The sequence below is a fragment of the Centruroides vittatus genome, unplaced genomic scaffold (genome assembly GCF_030686945.1).
Source record: "Centruroides vittatus isolate TY-2023 unplaced genomic scaffold, ASM3068694v2 contig_564, whole genome shotgun sequence".
Taxonomy (NCBI): Eukaryota; Metazoa; Arthropoda; class Arachnida; order Scorpiones; family Buthidae; genus Centruroides; species Centruroides vittatus.
In genome coordinates this window covers 2252453-2276975 of record NW_027122335.1, presented here as the reverse complement: position 1 = coordinate 2276975, position 24523 = coordinate 2252453, and the positions used below count along the sequence as shown (strand labels likewise).

The 24523-nt window shown below is 28.3% G+C and overlaps 1 protein-coding gene across 3 annotated transcripts in view; it reads right to left on the bottom strand.

The window, feature by feature from the left end:
• The window catches only part of LOC136978975 (forkhead box protein fkh-2-like), a 33732-nt gene extending 12399 nt beyond the window's left edge, over positions 1 to 21333 (bottom strand). The window contains exons 1-2 of one of the 3 annotated variants that reach the window (XM_067274863.1): positions 20345 to 21333; positions 4499 to 4815 (exon numbers count right to left, since the gene is read on the bottom strand). In XM_067274863.1, coding sequence (XP_067130964.1) covers positions 20377 to 21285 — 909 coding nt within the window. In that variant the 5' untranslated portion in view covers positions 21286 to 21333 and the 3' untranslated portion in view covers positions 4499 to 4815; positions 20345 to 20376. Of the gene's footprint in view, positions 1 to 4498; positions 4816 to 19635; positions 19787 to 20344 lie in introns of those variants that run through there. The other 2 variants (XM_067274864.1, XM_067274862.1) reach the window with 2 other exon arrangements.
• Between the last annotated feature and the right edge of the window lie 3190 nt (positions 21334 to 24523).

Below are 24523 nucleotides of genomic sequence, written 5' to 3'. Positions count from 1 at the left end.
GATATAGTATTTCGCTTTGTACTTTCGTATTGTCTGTCTGAAATTTCTATAAATCAAATACTTAAAGGCGCAGATTATCCTTCTAGAGACTTGGAGACTTACAATGCCCTCGAACAAGAACAATTAAAGTTTTTTCCACGGAAAAAAATAATTTTAAAATGATTTTATCATATCGCAGAGCTATAGTAGTGAATTTTGCTTTTAATATTTTATAAATAAACATTTTTTTCGTACTGTTTATATTAAATTCATTTATAATTTGCCATCAAATTACATTATACTGTTAATGCAACGTTAAATTTTGCATTAACGTTGTTTTGCTATCCGAATCACGAAATTGTCGAGACCTAATTACAGAAAGACTTGGCTAAAGTTTAGTAGATCATCATCATTTATCAACTAAATATGTTTAAAATTTTACCAAAACTTTTATCAAATATAAATGAGATGTAAAAATATATAAATAGTTTATTCTACCTTTCTACCATTGATATTTTTATAGTTTTTATGGTTTAAAATACAAACAAATCCTCATAATAATTAATAAAATATAAATAGGCTACTTGTATTTGTAATATATTTTTTTAATTCTTTCGTCTTTACTGTTTTTCTGTTTGTAACTCTATAAAATCAATAAGCTTTAAGATTTATAATTAAATGTTACTTTTGAGCAACAAAAAATGTAGAATAGAATGTTGACAATTAACATTTTAGAGAAAGTCTACTTATTGTACAGTAAACCAATAAATGAATGGATTTGTGGAAAAACATGATAATGATTTATCCCTGATGGATGACATAAGGCGAAATTGAGATTGACAGGGGAGGTCACAGTTTTCAACGATATTGCTTGTGTGGATAAGCCTTGGTAAGAACTTCTATCGAGCAAAGGGATAAAGAGCGCTTCTCAAACGTTTTCAAGAAAATCGAAGTTAAAAGTCCCGAGCAACTTATGAGTATGCTTTGAAAAATCTTTTAGCAGAAACTCCGTGGCTCGGCGGCATTTTGTCTATTTATTTTCTATTTAAAATATGCATTTTTCTCTTCTTTGAAAATTCGTTTTTGAAATTGATCTGTTAAAAATGAATTTAAACTACAGTGAACTGCCGTATAACGCGATTTCCTATAATGCGAGACGTTCTACGGGATTCCGCTATATGTTACATTTGGGGAATATTATGATGTGATAATTCGACATTTTAAGAAATTAAATAAATTCAAAAAAATTATTAGTTACTACTGTCTCCCAATATCACATTAAATTTGTTGTATGTGACTGTAAATAATCATCTTTCAGTGTCACTTTTCCAATTTTTTTTTTTATTTTTATTTATATTATTGTGTTTATATCACAAGTATATTCTCTTTTCGTAGCTAATAAAATAAGCACACAGTAAAAATAAAGTAAGAATAAATCATAAACTATAAAATAATTAATTATTTTAGTTTTAAAAATAAACTTTATTTATTTTAAATAATTCCAAAAACGAATTTTTTAAGAATATAAAAATGCACATTTTCAATAGAAAATAAATAGACCAAACGTATTAACCCAGTTAATTTACAATTGTTTTATGTAAAAATTGCATTGATTCGAAAAAAGAAGCTTACTGGTAGAGACAATACCAATTATCAGTCAGGTGCTCTGTCACTGATCCACGGAGTTTTCACTAAAAGATTTCTCAAATCATACCCATAAGTTACTTGGGACTTTTACCTTCGATTTTCTTGAAAGGTTTGAGAAGCGCGCTTTCTCCCTTTGTTTAATAAAGGTTCATACCAAGGCTTATACACATAAACAATATCATTGAAAATCGTGATGACCACATCGTGGCCTCCTCTTGTGAGATTAATTAATAGAAAAATACAAATAAATATTACGCACAAAATAGACTAAACAAGTCATTAATAATAATAAAGGTATATACTGTATGTGTTCCCGTTAGGGCTCGTCAAGTTTGGACTATTATTTTGACCAACTCAAAATAAATAGTCAAAATAATAGTCCAAACTTCATGGGCCCTAACTGGAACACCTACCTTATATATAGTTTTATTAGTGTTGTCCTCAAAAGAATAAATAAAAAAAAAATGAAATCATTTGAATTTTATTCAATAAAGAAATATTTTTATGTATAAGCAGAACGTTTGTATTATCAATAAGGTAACAAAATTACGCAAATTTTAAGTGCATATAATTTAGTAACACTTGTGAAAATATAAAGTATGTACTATATTTTTTTTGACATTTTTTCAGTATTTGAAAAATGAGCAAATACAATACAAAAAAACACTTTTATTTATTTCCTTTCAACTTATACATATAATTTGACCAAAGATTGTTGATATTTAATTTTATTTTTCTAGAGAATAGTTTGCATTAAAAACTTCTCTATCCTGGTCACTTTTCCAGTGGTGTAGCGAACATAACTGGCGCCCGGGGCACGACACTTTATTGGCGCTTCTTCCCCACTCCAGAAACACATATAGTTTGTCTTGGAGACCATTGGGGCGCCCCTCTGCATGTGGCGCCCGGTGCATGATAGACCCCCTTGCACCCCCTCGCTACGCCACTGCACTTTTCTATAGCATTGGATATTCTTGATTCACCACTTCGGCCGTACCAGATTCAATCGTAAACGTATTTACAGGTCTCTGTCAGGAAACTCTTGGGGGATTTCTGCCGTTGTAAGTTTGTAGGCTTTACTGTCCGATCTTTAAACAAGATAACTTTGTATCAATAGTAAGCAATTTCGTTATCTAGAATTTCATGCTGCTCAAAATGGTTCAACTCTGGGATGGTTTTGTGAATTGTACAGGCTAATCATTTACTGTACATTACAGTTACAAGCGCATTAAAAATTATACGAATCGTGAAATTATTGTACAACTACGAGAAAAATATAAAATATTTAAAATAAATTGATTCGAAAATTTAAATTTCGCTGGTAGTGGCACGAGGAAACATTGTTCTAGTCACAATACAATTTCTCTTTACAACAGTGCAAGTCGGGAAAGAAACTTTGCGTTTTTAAGCGATTATTTTATAAATAACATATTTTCAATAATGAGAAAATAGAATGAAATCAGATTTATACATAAATCATTCCGGATTTAAATGTTTTCATTCTATTCACAAGTCTGTTTTTAATCGGTTAACAAAACACAAATTTTTCAGAGTTTCTGATGTTATGTTTTCGGAAATTTTCTTTGCAAGCCGCTTATTTTAAAATATAATTTATTTAAATTCGTAAAAATTCCATTTTGTAAACGTAAAAAAATATAAACAAAAATGCCACGTTACAGTACATAAATTTACGTTATTTTTAATTAAGCCTCTATATATGTAAATAAACCTAACTTTTGAAATTTAATTTCTTTATCTAATGCCTATATGCCTAGTTTAAAAAATCATAATATGAATGCATAAAAATAAGTATATATGCATATATATTAAAAATTTTTCAATTAACAGCTTGTGAAATAATTTTTAATTTTTTAAAAGTTGTTCCCCTGTATTAGACCTGGTTAATTTTGTTCTAATTCTAGCATCAATAAAGTTGAATTGCTGCATCCTTTCTTTCATGTATTCGTATTAAGGTCATTTGGAACTATTCCAGAATATAACTTTCTTTCGTGATTATAACTGAGAGACCGCGCGAATAACCAGTAAACAAACAAATGTTACAGTTGAAATTATTGGTTAAATAGTCAACGGTGCAACTATAAACGTTATCTAATTTAATCGATAAATTTAAAATTTGTTATTCCAGTTCAAGCCAAACTTACATTCATTAAATATTTAATTAAATTTTTTATGAAAAATTGCAAACTTTTCCAAGTTTAAATCAATACGAGTGGTGCTTCACAATGTGCCAAATAATAGTAAATTTATTCTGAATTAAATTTCTCTCGAGATATTTCTCTGTTTAAATAATTTTGAAGTATGAATATACGAAAGTTCTTTTTTAAGCTTTCAGAAAAAAAATCATCGGTTTTCTAAATAAAACAAATGATTTATGAGATTAAAACAAATGTTTAAGATATAGAAAATTAATGAAATTAATATCACTAACCCGATAAAAGCAAGCAAATTTCAGACTATTCTCTATAATAAATCTGTCTAATCGGAAACATTTATAAATAAAATATGATTCTCGTAAAATTGCTTGGATAATTCAAACGTTTAATTGCAACTCTCATGCTAGTTATAAGAAAATCCAAGCATATTTTTATGGATATGCCATGTGTCAAAGGCTATCTCTTGGATTAAATATGAATAATTAAGATAAAGTTATGTAAAATTCTAATATACTTTCTATAATTTTAATGCTTCAAAACATTAAAATATCTTAAATCTAGAAGTATTAAAAAAAGAATTGTCTTTTAAAAGGACATTCTAATTCGAACTAACATTGAATAAATTTTACATTTTTAATTTCTTTTTTAATATTTTTGTTTTAAAACGAAGTATGAAGATATGTAAAATAAGTTACAAAATTTTTTTTATAGTAAATATTTAAGACTTTCTAAAAGCAAAATGATGGAAGATGCTTCATAATTAACCCGTTCATTCCTTCCTATATTGAATAGATTGGGTCGAATTTGTTGATTCGAGTCTCTAGAATGCAATGTACTATATGACTAATCAATTTTTCTCATTATGGACGAGTCTGAATTCTCAATAGGATCTATTAACATGGACGAGAAGAGGAAACGGCGATCCACTCATAAAAAAATTAACATGTTCATATAGGATTCGAAGATGGATCTCTCACGACGATGTAAGAATGCCTGACAATCATCCGGCTGATCTCTACGAAATAGAAAAACTATTATTTGTTGTCAGTCAATTAAAGTATTTTTAATAATTATGAGTTTAATTTTATTTAAAATTCTCTTTTTCGAATATATTTATCATTGAAGCAGAGAGTAGACTATTCATTGAATAGACTATATAAGTTTACACAGCAAAACAGATCTAGAATAAACTTTAAATTAATTTTTAAAAATATTATTTTTGAAAAGTTCATTTAAATATGTTAATGATATTGCCTTAAAGATTTTTTTATGATGTACAGTATATTAGGTTAATATAATATTATTTGTATTTGTATTTGGGGAGTTCTGTTGGGTACCTGTATTCAGAAAGTATGCATTAAAAATATTTTGAGAAACTGTACAAAAGTCGTTGATCTCAGTAACTGTATTTATACAGTATATTTTAAATGAAGTAAAGTTAAATATTTCTTATTTTTGGCAACATGATACAATAGAATATAAGATAAAAACCGGTAATTCTGAACAACGTGCACCAAGTTGTAAGCAACTTTCTTATCGAATCAGAATATAGGCCTATCTTATTTTGAATGACTTAAATTCAGACTGATATTATAGTTGAAAATAATTATACATATATCAATAAATATATAAAATATAAAGCACAGATAATAAAATTTGGAAATTACATAGGTAATGCTCTTAAAATATAGTATTTACAATTAAAAACCAACACAAAAGTCTTCATATTCGTCGTTTTTATATTACGAAAACGACAAAGTGACTTAGCTAAATAGATTTTATCTTGTATCATCCTCAATATGTAAAATTATATATTATATTAAACATAATTTATAAAATTCACGTGCTAGTGAATTTATATGCATACGTCGTATTCAGAGGCAAATGTTGTTCTACACTAAAATACAATTTTACAGTTATATTAACATTATAAGAAATGTAGATATAAATGAATGGAGGAGTCGTACAATATCAGAATTTTAAAATAAATTGAGTTATGGATTGAGAACTCTTGTTTATATTACTAAAATTATGTTTGACGAAGCCATAACTTTTTCCCTGCAGATGACTTGATCCGCATTAGAATCAATCATATTTTTTGAGAAATGAAAAATAATTCCTCCATTCGTAATGAGAAAACAATCATAAAAGTCAATATTGATTTAGAGCTTGGATTCCTGGTGACGATAGGACAATACGAGACCACAAATTCGACTTGCGAAGAGTATAAATATGACGAATACATGAACACAAAACCACACTACAACCTTTGATAAATCAGCAGTTTCAATTTAATAAGCTCCAGCTAAATACGAAACGAACTTAAATTTAAACGAAGCCATTCGTTACGATTAGTTGTGTCATTTAACATAAAAACAAATAGAATAAATGTGACATAAATGTGAATGTAAAGCAGTGATAAACAATTAAATGCACACATCTGTTGAAGTCACAAGGGGGTTTAAAACAACGCTCTTCACGCCTGGGAAACAGTGAATTAGAATAGAAAATTAGAAATCTATATATAAATCTTTGCAACAAAATAATTCCATTAATTATAAGGACCAGAACACTGATACTTATGTGTGAAGAGCGTTATTTGAAATACTCTTGTCATTTCATTAAATGCTTATTAAATTGAAGCTGTTGATTTATCAAAGGCTGTAGTGTTCGGTTCTGAATCAGTTAAGTTGTGAACGAATTTAGGAAATTCTGTTAAAAATTGAGATTTGTTTTTTTAATACGGCAATATGAGTAAATATGTTAATATGCCTTTGTAAATGAAACAAATAAATTTGTTTAATGTAAAATAACATAAGGAGGAAAAGGAGAAAAATAAGGTGATTAAATAAAAGGAAGCTAAATAACTCGCGATACTATCAAATATGAAAATAGTATGCTTTTTCATAATGCACAGAGTACAGTACATATAGGAAGGATACAAACACATATAACAATATTATTTATAATTTAAGATGCACTTGAATGTTTCCGAGCCTTAAAGTTGGGATATATCTTAATTTTGGATATGTTTTTTATTACTATAATTCTGAAAGATATGATAATTTTATACAGCAGTATTTTATGTTAAATACATCATTAACATGTTTTACTCTCTAATAAATTCATTTAAACTATTTCTAATTATTATCAGCCTTTTTCCCGAAAATCCCCTTTTAAGAATAGGGATTCTTAACTCGAAGTAATATACAGTAGTACGTGCTACATGCGTGTGTTTATTTATATCCATCGAAAATGTTATTGTTTCCAATTACGTGCATTATCTTTTGTCTCGCCTTTTTATCGATAAAGTTCTTTTTATGGATTATCGCAAAGACGTTACAGAAATTAAATTTTAGTTTCCTAACTCGCTAAAACAGATTTTTATAGTTTTTCTTCTTAGATAATGCATAAAAGTTTCAATATTTAACAGGAATTTTAAGATATTGAATTAGTATTTACAGCACTTCAATAAATAGAAAATGTTATATTATTTTTATTTTATTAATCGAAAAATATTTTAAAATAGTTTCACAAGTTTTTAAACATTTTAATGCTAATTATATACTTTTAACTTTTTTTTTCAATTAAATATACGGAGTATTATTCCAATAATACTCCGTATAGATATAGAAGATGTCAATATCGTAATCAACTGATTCACTTGTGTAATATTTTGTGAAAGCCAATCCTCTATTTGTGTATTGTGCAGATTAATCTATTAAAATATTATTCTATATATTTTTAAGTAAACTATTTTTGACAAGACAGTCCCATAGAAATAGTCTGTTTGAAAGTTTATTTAGCAAATATTAGCGAGGTTGAGTCCGAAGTTTTAAACGCGTGAACGTGAACGTCGGACGTTCAGCGTCGCTTTCCTGTAAGCCTAGAAGTTTGGCAATGGCGTTTTGAACGTCGAGCATGATTCCACTGACTTTCCAAACACCGTTGTCAAACTTCTAGGCTTACAGGAAAGCGGCGCTGAACGTCCGATGTACACGTTTACGCGTTTAAAACTTCGGCCTCAACCTCGCTATTGTTTAGTAAATACAAGAAAAATAAATACTGTTGTCATTATCACCTTATCTATGTATCAAATGACGTAGCTTTAATTTTATTTTATATTATTGTTGTTATACAATATATATAATAACAATAATATAAAATACATAATTTAATTCAAAAATATGTCGAAACAATTTCGTTATATCTTCATATGCATTAAGAACGTAGAGAATTTTAAGGATTGATTTTAAATTATACTTGTTTTAAATATAATACTAAAATTAATTACGTCGTAAAATGCTTTTGTTTTTCCTTACTGGCGATTTCGGAGGTTATTTTCCGTTCATTTATCGTTGTAAAATCAAAATAACCTTCTTTGTAATTGAGAGATTTCGGAGAAAATTATTTATTTTTTATTAATCATAATTAAGTGGTAATGATGCAAAATGCCAAGAAAATGTCTTAGATCGTGTTTGTTGAGACTAAAAGAATGGATTATCATTTTGTTTTTTTTCAAATGCTTGATTAAAAATTAAGATTTAGGATTAAATCTGATTTATTTCATCATACAGCCTATAAAAATAGTCATTTTATACAATCATAATCCCAACTTTTAATATACCTTTGATGATAAATGGTTTTAATCTTTTATTTATTAATTATTCTCCGTCAATCTTAGAAAATAACATTTGTCTGATAATAATAATGTTTTATAATATTGTTTATAACTATTAAAAAGTAACTTTCTAAAAACATTTTTATTCTATTTAACAAATTTGAAAAGGACTTTTACACTGTCTGAAGTTGCTATCTTATGATAAAATACTAATGTCTATACTAAGTTACCAGATATATAATTTTAAACAGAAAAGTTCAATATATTTTAAATTTTTATCTATTACCAATAGTCGTACGTTTGTCCGAAACAATCTGATAGCTTAAGTAGTCTCTATAAGAATAGTAAATATACATTATTAAATCTTAAAAGTATGTATAATGTTTGTTACAAATTAATAATAAATTATTCAGTATTTTTAATATTGTTGTATACTAATAGTTAAACAACTATTAATATATGTTTAATATTACAGATACAGTATGTGTAGCATTATATTAACTTTACAGGCCTACAGTATGTGCATAAGGTTAATATAATGCTATATCATGATATAGCTCCGTACATATTTATAGTTTATATTATGGCAAAATAGTATTTCTATTATTTTTGTCACAATCTTAATTACATTAGTGAGTAAATATCAGTCTTTCTGCTTAGCTAATGGCTAGGTAAATTCTATTTAGCTACCCACTAAACTAACACATCTAATAAAACAATTTACTAGCAAGCATTTCATTGTATTTATTATTATTACGTTAGTTTAAGTAAATCTGAAAATAAATAAAAATTAATTCGAATTAATATGTAGGCAAATATTTTTTTTTAAATCAAATGAAAATCAGAATCTCGATATGCATTATCGAGATTCTGATTATGTTTCTATTTGTATTTTTTCTCGCTTAATACAGTGAAAGTTAACAAAAATATTAATAAAGTAAAAAGAAAACTAATTGAAATTTTGAAAAAATATAAGCAAATAAAATTATTTGTTTATATTTCTTGTTTTATTTCTTTATTTTTTAAATAAACGGAATGTTTTCGTGTTTTTTTCGGCTTAAGAAAATAATCAGAGTAACTACATTAAAGTTTAAATATTTCTTATACTCTTATAAAATTTTATTAAATTCGTTAATGATAAAAGTAATTTCTCCCTTAAAAATTAATTTTCGTTGAAACATCTTATTGTCAAGCTATTTTTCAAAATATAATAATAAATAAATTATAGAAAATTTAATAATACATATATTAATTATATTAAAGTGACAGGAGATATTACATTCTGAAAAATAAAAAGATCGTTTTTGATTATTTACTTCCTGAAAATACGAAATCGAAGATGTTAACATTAATTTTAAATGTAAACATCTTTAAATATTAAACATAAATTAATGTTATTCGTTTTTATTATTATAATTAGTAGTAGTAGTATTAGTTTTGTTTGTTTAATTTTATTTTTAGTTTTTATATTTATATTATTTAATACAATTTTTTAAAAAAGATTTCTATTTGGTGCTCTTTTCCTTCGCAGATATAATTCAAATGATGTTTTGATATAGAAATTTTGATAACTGATAGTACATGGATCTACAAATGCAAATCTTTATTGACATATATTTATGCTTATATATAAGCATAAATTAATTCATTACATAAAATTAATTAACGTTTTTAATCTAAGCATCAACTACATAATAGCTTCGTTTTAATCTATTAAAAATTTCGTCTTGCTTAGATTGTGTATTTTATTTATAAATAGATATTTATATTTTAAAATTTTTTATAATAAATTATCATGAAAAACATATGATCATCCATAAGTTATATTTTATGTGATACATATATTAAAATTTGATACAAACCAAAATGTAAATAAACATAGATTAATTAATGGAACATGTTTTAAAAAATGATAAATTTAAAATATATATTAACAAATACACTATGAAAACTTTTTATTTCTACAATTAAAGGAACATCGTGTTATAATTATTCACCTCAAAAAGTTAAATTATTTTATTATATTTTTACGTAAATAACGTATAAATTGTGGAATAATTTTTTCATTATTCACTACGAAAGAATCAATGTAAACAATCTTCTATGTCAGACTTTTTTTTAGATTAATATACTGTATTTGTTTTCTTTTGGGAACAGATTTAAAAGCATATTGTCTCCTTGAATTAGGCTTATATCGATATCATTAATTTTTTAGTCAATTCATATTTCAGATAATATAGATGTGAATTAAAAATATTCATAAATTTATTTATTATAGATAGGCTAAGTTTTAGTGAAATTCTTATCGATAATAATTCTTTCCCATCGTCAATGAATATTTTAATATAGGACTGATTGACATAGAAAAGACATTGTTTATCTATAACAGTGGTCCTTAACCGGTGTTCCACAAATTTGTTACAAGCATTCCGCTAAATTATGAACCACTGTTACTAGATTAAATTGTGATTGGATAAACTTTAGCGTAAATTCGCAGTTTACAATGCAAACAAAACGCAACTTGCATTTTGTAGTGAACTTCTGTTGTTACCCTTGCAAAGACAAGAAATCAAATATTATATCTAAGCAATATTTTTTGCATAGAGAATCCGCGGTTTCAAAAACATTGCCGGCAATGATAAAAACTATACCAGACTAAGTTGTACAAATGTTAAGTTACATCAAATCAAGTGCTTTTTTAAAAATTTGAATATCTATGGAAGTTTAGTATAAATCTTTGCTTTTGCATGCTGAAGCAAGATTTGTCATTCGGGGCATTTTTTAGAACTTAAGAATGAATTGTTGGCCTTTTTCTAAAACGATTGATATTTCGTTTGTTAAAAAGGCATATTTAGCCGATATTTTTAATTACTTGAATAGCTTAATCTAAAACATGAAAATATTTTGACATTCACTGACAAATGTTAGCGTTTCAGAAAAAGTATCTTTGAAAAAATGAACTTCATAATAAAAATGTCGAGGGAATTATTTCTGTTATAACAGAACTTTTAGCACTATTGGAAGAAAAGATTGCAAGTTACTTTATTTCCTTGAATATAGAAAATTATGACTGGATACGAAATCAATTCGGCACAGTTAATACGTCGAGTCGTGAATTTTTGATACAAGAACAACAACTTGTCAACAGATGACACATTAAAAATGAAATTCTCTAAAATAACTCTTGAAGAATTTTGAATTTTACCCAATCCGAATAACCAGCTCTCTCCACATGGCACTAAAAATTTTGTTACAGATTTCAACATAATATTGTGTGAACTCGGATCTCACATTCACCGATATAAAAACCCAAAAAAAACGAGAAAGACTAATATAGACGAATAAGCAAGAGTAATTATATCACATAGTATACCTCATATTGATGATATTGCAAAAACCGACCAGCTCATGAATTTGTGTTATAATTAACTTAAAGAACTTCCATTTTGATAAAACTTTTATATTATTTTAGTTACAGTTTTTACAAATATAATTTTTTAAATTACTTTTTTACTATTATGTATTCTGTAATCTATAATTTTTAATTAAATGGTATGTTCACGCATATTTATATATATATTTTTTTATCTTAGTGATTTTGCTATTCCGCAAATTTTTCTGATATTCAAAAGATATTCAAAATACAGGTAACTCTCGTACAACACGTTTCGCTCTAACACGGTTGGAAAATTGGCTTCATCCCCTGTACAACATGGCTTCTGGTTTCGCTCTAACACGGTTCGAGAATTCATCCATTCAAAATTTCACAATTATTAAGTGTAAACTCTATTATTCGATATATATATATATATATATATATATTTTTTATTCAAGTAAGCATACGTGCCATCTCAAATTTGTCCACGAAGTTTAGAATATTGATTTTTTCGATTTGTTCTGTGCCTTTCATCAGGTTTACTTTAATGAAAACTGATAGCCTAATTTTTCCCCTTCTCCTAGCTTTCTTATCAACCAGGTATTGTTGACATTGCTTTCAGACATTAACATTTAAACTGTCACTGTGTTTTGTTTTTATAAATTAATCTTCGTATTTATTTAGTAAAGTTTATTTAAACATTTTTAGGTAATGTTATTAAACATTTTTTTAATGAAATACGGCGATATCTCGATACTCGAACTATTCCCAATTCTAACAATTCGGTATTCGAACACAAATTCTGGAGAAAAATAGCTCGATACTCGACTGACAAACGTGGGCCCTCTAGAACAAATTTTCGATTAATAACATATTTTTATTTTGTCATTTATTAAAATTTTTTATGATAAAAATAAGAAAAATGAAGACGTTGCTGATATTTCTGACCAAGATCGACAAAAAAGCTTAGAAGATGACTATACTATGTAAAAAGAAAACGTCCTGGTTTAACTAAAATTAATGTTAACGCATAATACTTTTAATTGTGATTTTTAGTTAATTATTGATTGGAAATAAATTACTGTTGATTGCTTTAATAAACATATTTTGCTTAGTGATGGAAAAAATAATATACTTTTGTTAACTTTTGGAACTTAACTCTATGTTTTGTATTAGTTCTTTGATTCGTATACCACAGATTTGCGTAACATCACACTTTTTCGGAACATAACTACTGTGTTATACGAGGGATACCTGTATAAATTTTATATTATTAATCATAATAAATGAAATTATGTGTAGTGCCATCTGTTATGAGATTTTATTATAAACTTTTTATATTATTAATTATTATTATAAAATGGCAAAAAGCTTAATTTTGAGAGATGAATTTTATGAAAATGAAGATGCTAATAACAAGTAAAATCATTATGTCTGACCTCTCTCGAGATGTGATACGCAATCTACTTCTATCTCTTCATCCCCTCGATCTTTAACCACCAAAATTTAATAGCATCAATGCCTCATCTAGTCTATATAAATGTTACCGGTCAAATTTCGTTTCTTAATTTTAACCACATGAACTAAACTAAATGCTAAAACACACACACTTTTTCTGTTAGGTACGTGGCTGTCACTGCCGAAAGTTTGCGCCTGAAAGGTAGGATGTGGTGTACGATGACAATGTACTGTACAGTACGATGACACTCGTTACCTATGACCCTTTGAATTATTGTTGCTTTTTTGTAACGTCTTATGTTTGTACCTCTTCGATGAATAAATTCGTATGAAAGTTTTATCCGTCTCCCCTTTTTATCCTTGCTGGCTCAATTTATCCAACTCCACCGACAAACTTCCCAACAAACGGATATGGGGCCAGGTAATATCTTTACATTTTTTTGTTCGGTTGGATACTGGATTTATATGTGATTTGGTGGGATATCCGAAAGACAACGTGTGAGATGGAAAATTTACATGGAGTCACCTTCACAAAGGAAGAGTTCATCAACTTCCAAAAACTAGATGGATCATCTAATTTATCATCATGTCAATTCAAAATAAAAACGCTGTTGATGAAGGAAGATCTGTGGGCAGCAATCGAGACGCCGGTAACAGAACGCGATCCTACGACGAAGGAAAAAAGTTGTGATCGAAGGGCGTTAGGAACGATAGCCCTGACAGTTGGGACCATATAAAAGTCGATATTCAACATTGTACAAGTCAAATAAGCGTGGGATACTATAGCAAATCTCTGCGAAGATAACAGTATGCTGAAAAGGCTACAGATAAAAAGAGAACTTTATTCTATCGATTTTAACACGTGCTCATGTATGGCCACTTATATTAATAAAATACAAACTCTTATTGATCAATTGAGGAAAATCGATTGTACAGTTGATGCTCAGGAACATGTCGAATTATTATTAATGCGTCTACCGGAGGAATATGATAGTTTAGTAACCAATTTAGCGATTGCCGCGGACACAAAACTAACCTCAGTTGCAGTTAAAGCTAAATTGCTGCAACAGGTTGCCAGAAAAAATGAATGCAGTAGTACTTTACTAATGACTCAAAAGTGTTTAGTGCAACAATAAACCGTTTCGATAGAAGAGGCACTACTATAAAACAAAAACATGACGATTCAAGAATTTTTAATGGAAAATGCTTCAAGTGCAACAAATATGAGCATAGAGCATTGCAATGACACAGTGAAACAAATCCGAACCAGAAAATCGTATAATGTTATGTTCCATTATAAACAAAAGTGTTGATGCATATAACTTTGACTCGATACAAGACAGTGGTAGCGCTAATCATGTGATATTGTGGCAAATGATTCAAGTTTGAGGGTAGCAGGTAAAGGCGCTTAAACGTGAAAAGTGTACCCATCAAATGTATACTAAAATATGTTTGGTATGTACCCGAAGCTACTGTCAATCTGTTATCAATAAGCCAGCTTACCAAGAGAGGCTTGAGTACTCATTTATATGGAAATAAATGTGTCATCAGAAAGGACAAACTTATGCATGTCACAGCAAAGAAAATAAACCATTTATATGTACTGGATACATATAAAAACATTATTAATATAGCTAGTCCTCAAAGTAAATATTGGTTATGGCACAAACGAATGGGACATCCAAGTGAAGCTACCATGAAACATATATTAAAAGGGAAACCAAACAGCATCGACTACAAAACAGTACCAAATGAAGTTTGTGATGTCTGTAACAAAGGCAAAAGTCAACGCCAGCCGTTTGGCCAAAGAAAAAAAATCATGAATCAAAAAGTCTATTAGAGCCACAGTGACGTATGTGGCCCTATGGGAGTGACATCACTTGGAGTGCGAAATATTTGCTGACTTTCATTGACGATTATTCGGGATGGATCCATGCATATCTCCTAAAATCAAAAGGTGAAGTACTTAATTGTTTTATAAACTATAAAAGATTGTTAGAAAAGCAAACAGGTAAACAAATAAAAAACCTGAGAACTGATAACGGCGGTGAATATGTGAATAGTCAATTTAAAAGCTTTTTGAGTAAAAATGAAATAATTCACCAACTTACTTCTCCGTACTCACCAAAACAGAACGGAAAATCCGAGCGGACGAACAGAACTTTATTAGAAAAGGCCCGTTCAGGAACGGATCTACATAGGGACTAATAGGGCTTAAGCCCTGGGCCCCCAAGTGTCAAGGACCCACAAAAATTGAATTATTATCATAAATTTTTAATATTTTTTCATTAACGATGACCACTTATCGTATAGTAAAAATAGTTAATATTAATAATATAGTAATAATGATAATTTATAGTATTATTTGTTTTATTGTAATCAATGTAACGTAATTGGTAGTAATTAATCAATGTAAATATTTCTTTATTTCTTATGTTTTTTATATAAGATAAAGTTTGTCGTTCAACACGATTTCGTAAATAAATATATTTCAACTCTGATTTTGATGTTATTAAAATTGGATTTTAAACCCCAATTTAAAGATTCTTAATCTAACAAAAAATGGAGTCCCACTGGGCTTCAATAAGCCCTAGACCCCGAAAAACCTAGACCTGCCCCTGGGCCCATTGTATGTTGCTCGAAGCTAATATTCCACCGGAGTACTGGGGAGAAAGTGTATTAACAGCAGCTTACATCGTCAATCGTATTCCACAAAAGAATGGAAATATTTCGTATGAGAAATGGTTTAAGCGAAAAGTGAGATTATGACATCTTAGTATTCGGACGCACAGCTTATGTAAATACCCATAAAGTGCAACGAAAGCGTAAGTTTCAAGCACGAGACAAAAACGCATCTTGCTTGGTTATGAAAGCGTACTGAAAGACTGTCTGATCCCAGCAACAAGTCCATTGTGATATCACGAGACGTGAAGTTTGATGAAATGTCAAGAAGAGATACAGCTGACAAGAAACAGAAACGTATTCCCGATCTCTAGTTCAGATGAGAAGACAAGATTCAACACAGATGAACATCAGAAGTCAGCGGGGACTGATTCCCAACGTGAAGACGATAGACAACATGACGTTACTCAATGTATCAACGTTGACTCCATGATCTCCGATGAATCTGAAGAGCACGAGTACAAATAATAGCAGAACCATTCATCTGTCTCGACATCAAGAGCTCGATTGAGGAGAGATGTTGGACCATCACAAAGATACGGCAATCCAATTGTCTATGCAGTAGGTCAAGTGTCTTTTTCATATATGCAAGCAATTAAGAACCAAAATTCTAAAGATTGGATTAATGCAATGAAAACAGAGTTAAAGGCGATTCAAAATCGAAAGGTATGAACATTATATAAATTGCCTAGTGATAAAAGAGCGATAAAAACTAGATGGGTTTTTACAACAAAGAATTAGATGGGACAAATCTAGGTTAGTAGCTAAAGGCTGCGCTCAGGCTAGTAGAGTAGATTTTGGGGAAACATATGCATCGACCGCTAGGAATATAACAATTCGGATGCTGTTTGCATTAGCCGCAATGAAAAACTTAAACTCGGGCAGTTTGATTTTGAAACAGCTTTTCTTAATGGACGAAATCTATGTAATTCAGCCAGAAGGTTTCAAGAAAAGTATAGAAGGGAAAGAAAAAGAAAACTGGGTTTATAAGTTGCATAAAGCGTTGTACGGATGAAAACAATCAGGGCTCGTGTGGCAACAAACACTAAAAGAAAAATTAATGCAGATCGAATTGCAAACGCCAAACTCTGATGACTGTTTATATTATAGTGCTGAAGGTTCGAAAATTTTATTACTGCTGATTCATGTAGATGATATTATAACAGCTCACAATAATAGTAAATGGGTGGACGAAATTAAGTGGAGATTAACCGAATCGTTCAAACTGAAAGACTTGGGTTCTCAAAAATCCTTCTTAGGGATAAAAATTAAAAAGAATTGCGACACTGGCACAATTACACTAAGCCAAGCCAGGAAAATACATTCGTAAAATTCTAGAACGTCTTTGCAATGCACTGCACAATGCAATGCACTTTCACACCGCACTTTCAACTCCTTGCGATTCCAGTTTAAAACTAAATAAACCTGAGGTGATAGATTCTGAGTTAAGAGAAGTGCTATCAAGCGAACTTAAGACAAAAACTATTTGTATATTTTCCGATAATCAATCGGCAACATGTTTGGCCAATGGGGATGGCTCTCACAAAAGGGCAAAACATATTGACGTAAAATTACATTTTGTAAAGGACCTCGTCAGTGAGGGTAAAATCAAACAGGCACATCTCAACTGAAAATATACCTGCAGATATATTGATAAAAGCACTCGGTGCTAGTAAAAATAAGAAACATTGCAAACTATTGGGTCTTAATATTCACTAATACTAATATGTTAAATTGTTAACTGTTATCATTGACCTGTGGAGACGTAATGGCCAAGCGGGGGTTTGTTAGGAATGTGGCTGTCACGTGCGAAAGTTTGGCGCATGAAAGGCAGGATGTGGTGTACGATGACACTGCTTATTTTCTCGTTACCTATGACCCTTTGAATTCTTGTTACTTTTTCCTAACGTCTTATGACTGTACCTCTTCGGCTCTTCGATAAATAAACACGTATAAAAGTTATCCGTTTCTCCTATTTATCCTTGCCGGCTCAATTTAGCCAACTCTACCGACAAACTTCCCAACAAGTACTGTACTTTCCTTTTTGAAAGAATTTAGAATTACATATATATTTTAAATAAATTTTAATCGATCTCCCGTAATATACGAGTAAAGGATATTCATATTAGGATAAAATTAACGGAAAACGCGTCATAAAATATCATGATATTGGAAAATGAATTCGCTCCGGTTTTCATCTTAATACTTCTTAATCATTCTATTGTGGAAGTGTATTTATACTAAGAAACGTTTAAATATTGAAAGAATTCTAAAATGTTTTCCTATTAAATCAGATGATTATAAGCTTATTTTTATTTAAATAGTTTTAAAATTATTTCAATATATTTAAACATTTCAACAAAATAATAAACGATTATTTTATTATATTAAATCTTAAATTAATCGATGAGTCAAAGTCATTAGAAAATCAAAATTACGAAACGATCAAATTGACTAATCAAAATGATAATATTCTAATTTTATTGTATTTTAATACATTAAGTATAATATATTGGAAATTTTAATGTTAAATTAAAAGATAGGATAACAACTTCAAAACATTAAAATATCTATCAAGCTAAAAAGATAGTTCTTTATAAACATTTATATGTCAACGATTTAAGTAATGAAAGGTAGTAAATTATCTAGTTAAAAATTTCTAAAAATCTGTAAAAGCAAGCAAAAATTTCTAAAAACATCCATGCAAGTATTTACAACGCTGTAAGATAATTTCAATTTTATAAACATTCTAATTGAAGCAACACGTAAGCACGTTATTTAACATGTTACGACTACAATACTCTCATTGTTAAATTTGGGAGCTATGTATTTTTTAGTATATAAAATAAGCATTGAAAGTTTTGAAAATAAAAATAAACACAGTGAAAACTTTTTAGTTTTTCATGTTAAAATAATAATAATAATAAAGATAATAGATTTTTGAAAACAGTGAAGTAATGACTACACGTCATATAATCATAGCAATAAATAAATCAGTATTTAGGAGGCCCACTTATTAAATAATGGTATTCTCGTTGATATAAAAAATTTTTCTTATTAAAAATGCTTTTTTTTTTCCTTTTCAAAATTAACACAAAAATATTCTTTATACTTATACATATTTATAGAACTCATAGGAGAAAGTAAACATCTCAGAGCACTCAGTTTACTTTCTTTTTATTATGAATTATTAAAATTTAATTCTAGTAACGTTAAATACAGTAATGAAAATTAAATTATAAAATATAGAAATTCGTTTTAATTGCTTTAACTTCTCTTAATAGAAAACTGTTCGAAGTGTATTAATACATTTTTCATTAATGCATTGTGTGTTAAATACTCTATTGGTAAATTAATATTTATATCTAATAAACGTAATATTATATAAAGAATATTCAGCTAATAATTTTTTTAAAATAATGAAAGCGTATTCAATGAAAAATTCACGCAAGAAACGATAGTATTGATTAAAGCGGATTTAGTAATTTAGCAAATTAGGGGACAAAAGACCCCTTGCTAACAGGAAACTCTACTAGTCCAGGTTTTCACTTTTAATAACTATTTTATATTTGACTTTTTATTACTTCGGACATTTCATAAATCATAATAATAAATACATGGGCCCGTAATATTGTTTAATAACTTTCACGTTTCATTTATATTATTTAACGTTAAATATTAATAGAAAAAAGTTGCTGAATTTATATTAGCTTTCCGAAAAATTCCTATCCAATTAATTTCTCATATTTTTATTCAGCCATCACTCGTATATTTCATTTTATCTACGTTCCTGGTATGCAACTATCGAAGATTAAATGAAATGAACGACCATCTCATCTCCCTCTCTCTCTGCAATATGAGAAAATACTCAGTTTGTATATCATAGCTGACAACAATTTAATTAATAGAAAATTTTTCTACAGATTTAACTATATATTGATGACGATAGACAAATTATAAAATTTCGAAACCTTCGTTAATTATTACAAGTTAAATAGATCTAATTATAAATGATAATAATGATAATTAAAATTTATTTAATTATTTTTCACTGTATGATAAATAATTTTTTAATTTATATCTCTTTAGCGGGAGATGATGGATATTTTTAAAATTTATAATTTAAATATGTAATAGCTGAATATAATTTTATGATAAAAATAGAAATATTATAATAAAAAATCTAATAAAAGTAACTCCATTAAATTTTTATCGATAAGAAGAAATGACTCATTTAAACTTTTTAATTTTATAAAATTACTAGGTTTGTTTCAATAATTAAGATTTCTCTTCGTAACAGTTACTATCGCTATTTTTATGAATTTAAGAATTACGTTAAGTCATTAAGTAGAAAATAATGAATTATATAAATTATACATGTCATTGTAAAGAAATATTCATTCTTACCTTTCTATGTCGTAGGTTGTAATGATTTAATATTAGCTACTGGTGGAACATCGGATGGCTAATGGTTTATGTATCAACGTAGCTTGTCTGTCAGTCATTAACGGTTGAGTACAGTTAACCGGAGGCTTTGACAGAGACGAATGAGAAATTACAGTGTGTTCCGAAACTGAAGGGTTACAAATATTCAGCTGTTTCAATTTATGATACTGCAAGCCTATAATCTTGTCCACCGAGAATTCCTGACAAACACTTGGCCTTATAGACAGAGGACTCGCATAAACGAATGGAAGTTGCATGGGATGCAAATAAAATCCAAAATTACAAGGGATTTTATCTACGGTTGTTGGATAAACAGATCTGTTAATAGTTTCTACATAGCACGATTCTTGTATGGACGAAGTTTTGAATTCATTTACGCGCGTGCGAGAGGATGAGGAACAGCGCCGTCTCAGTTTTCCCGTGTTTCCACCGATGAACACATGTTCGCTGTTTGGATGTAGCATCCAATAGTTTCCTTTACCCGGATCGTTATAATGTCTCGGAACTTTTATGAAACACTTGTTCAAACTTAGGTTATGTCGAATCGAATTTTGCCATCCTTGCTTGTTATCACGATAATACGGAAAGTTCTTCATAATAAATTCGTAGATCCCGTTCAGTGTCAATCTCTTCTCTGGACTCTGCTTGATCGCCATCATAATTAGAGCATTATAGCTGAACGGAGGTTTGGTCACTTTAGAATCGTCCTCTGTTTTGGCCGTGTGAATTTCTTCGTCCACAATTTGTGCATTAATTTTTGAAGGAATTCTCAAATCTGTCGGTTCATCGGTCCCAGAAATGGAATCGTTACTATCTTCGTCGATAATACTTTTAATACTGAAAGAAATCTTTTGGGAATTAAAATTTGTGGATCTTCCGTTTTCGTTTTCGAAACGCACCATCTTCGCTCATCAAACTGTAAACAGTAAGTATCTCGAACGACACATGTTAGCGACTCGAAATTGCTGGAAAGCGTCATCTAGCAACTAGCCAATCGGAAGCTATGTAACATTTAAAATACGCCCACTTATACAGTTTCTCGGCAACATTTGTTCGCTAATCTATCGTTTGTTGGCAGAAGCGGGGAGCGAACGAGATGTTTTCTCCAATCAAGGGAGAAACATCGGGGTCAATTGACATCCCCCCTGCATTGTTAACGAAGAAAAGAGAGCATGAGAACAGCCTAAATGTTGTTTCAGTAGCGAAACGGTGCGTCTTCTCGGTACTTGTTTATTAATGACCGCCTAATTAATAGAATGAATTGAATAGAAAAAAAAACCGCAAGTGAAACCAATCCTGCTCCCCTCCCGTGGGATTTCTCCGCCTTTCTCAACGTCGTAGCAATTAATTGTCCCGACGTCTCATTATCAAATTGGCGCAGATTATACACAATGCTACCGAGAAAGAAAAGTTTTTAAGAGATGAGATGCTGTCATTTCGCCAAATATTAACGAGATTTGCACGCTTTGACACATCCTCTGATTTTATCCATCTTTGATGTTTATCTAATGCATTACAACTCACTCCTTTTCGATTACGCTAATCCCATCTAACTATTCCGCGTTTACTTTTCAGCGCATAACATTAGAAAATGAACTATATAAACAGGTTTATACATTTATATTTAAATAAGATTTTTCCATAGAAAACAAGTTAAATGAATTTTATTTTAAGAATAATTTTTTCCGCATTTTGTAAAAAGAATAACAAAGTTATTCAATCAAATTAAGTAAAGAATATCACTTCTTACTCTTAAGTACAGATGGACCTATCAAATAATAATATTAATATTTATACATTAATATATGCTCTTATAAGGTTTATGTGAATAGTATATAAAAATTCGCCATTTTGAATAAATTATATCTGTGTAAATACTTTAAATATTCATTTTTAAGAACATAAGAAACAATGTACATTCATATTACTTGAAGAAAGGCCTATGCGAACTTTAATTGTCTGTAAAAAGTTCTTTAAATATTTAATAATTCGTCAACAATATTTTTAAAAATTGAAAACAGGTTAAATTTAAAATTTCCAATTGAGAAAATCGTTATTGACAAAAATAAAATACTTTATCCAGTAAAAGTAATGTTTTATTAATGACGAACGTTAAGCTTTCTTCTTTTAAAAATATTTAATAAATTATTTACGCATTAATTTTAGAAGGATTTTAGTAAGATAAAATAGAGAATATGTATTATCTTGTTTATTTAAAAGTGATGATGTAAAAGTATGAATAATAATTAATTTTTATAAATAGAATATATTCGTTGTCATTGAAAGAGTTCTATTACGCATTGAAATAATGTTCTGATGTCCTTGAAGAAGAAAAATATCATTTAATTACGTATTGTCTCAGAAATTATTATTCACATTTATTAAATGTAAACGAAAGTATCATTAGTTTTAAAATTATTATTTCACTGGTTTCTGCCAGAAATAAATCGTTCAGTTAATCTCAATTAATCCATAACTAAATAAGATCTCATCCCAAAAGTAGAACCGCAATTAACCATTATAAATCTATTAATTAGTAAATTTATTGCTTAAGTTAAAAGGTTCTGAGAAGAGTCAAGTTAAAGGATCTCGATCTAGACTTATTAATATAAATTTGCTAGCTTGTTACTTCTAATCAATTTTCTAACTAGTAAAAATTTGAATTTTTATTTTAAATCATACATTAACACAGTATTATAAATCTTTATTTATAAAGTAAAATATTTTGAAAAAGTTGAGGTTACTAACTCATAAGCTATCGTATTTTTAAATAAACTTTTCTTATTTTAAAAAAATTAACTCTAAATTTAAAAATTTATTACAACCATTAACTTGAAAATATGCTCGATTTTTTAAACTAATGTTAAAGATAACTTTATGACTTATTTAAAGTTACGTCTACTTCTAAAAGTATAGTAAATAAGTAAATAAAAGTAAAAGTAGGGTAAATACAGTAAATATTTCTAAGTACAGTGTAAATATTTATTCTTCGGAAAAAAATTACTTTAAAGTGTTAAATTAAAAACAAAATCGTAATTAATAATAGAAATTTATTATCTAATAAAAATTATATTTTAAACTGCACGAATACGTTAGTACTCTATTTATGAAATAATATTTGTATATTTTATAAATTAAAAGTTAATAAAAATATATCAATATTATTTTCATTATAAGATTACCGTGTCTAATTTTATTCATGTGTCGATTTTTAATTATTCGAAATTTACTCTGGTAATTATATTTGAATTATTTGCTTGTTTTTGAAATTAGACTTTATTTGGATTTATTTACTAATTCATAATTGTTAGGGAATTTTAAAGAATGTTATATTTTCGTTAAAAAATTTATAATTAGTTATAGCTATTATTATATTTTTTACTCTCATTATAAATTGATTTTAATTCATTTCAAAATTTAACTTTACGAAAACGTTTAACAACTGCGTTTTTAATAATAAAATATTACATTTTTTCGCAATTTATTAATTATAATATGTTATTTGGAATCTAAAGTTATTTTATTTCTTCTTGTTTTATTGTTTATCTTCAAAAGTATATTTAATAATTTTTCAGAAATGAAAACAGTTATCTACAAAGCGATGAAGCACTATGCAGAGTGCCGAAACAGTATCCGTCAGTCGTGGATTAAGATAATTGTAATTTAGTGTTATACGCAGTTGGAACTTAATCCCAGTTAGCTTAACTTCGCACATATACCAAAAACTATATTGTTTTCAGAGTAATTTTAACTCCAGTTGCAAGTCATTAGTTATCGCCTACAATTGTTACAATGCTCATTTCTTAATATAGGCGTATTCGTGTATTTTATTTTATATTAAATTACAATAAGTTTGTTTATTTAAAAAAATAATAAAGCATAAAATTTGTGCATAGCGTCTGCAAAAAATCCTTGTTTTTCTTCTATTTAATGAAACAATCATTCATATGATATTTCATCATTTGAATCATCATCTGGAATACCTTTTTTTTAGAATTGAATGCTCCTTGTTTTTATATTTGATTTATTCATGCTTAGATTTTAATTTGATACTAAGTATGTTTGAGTACTGTACAGTAAATTCGGAATTCTTTTATTTTTTTAATACCAATTCTAGTTTTAGGGGTGATATATTTAAAT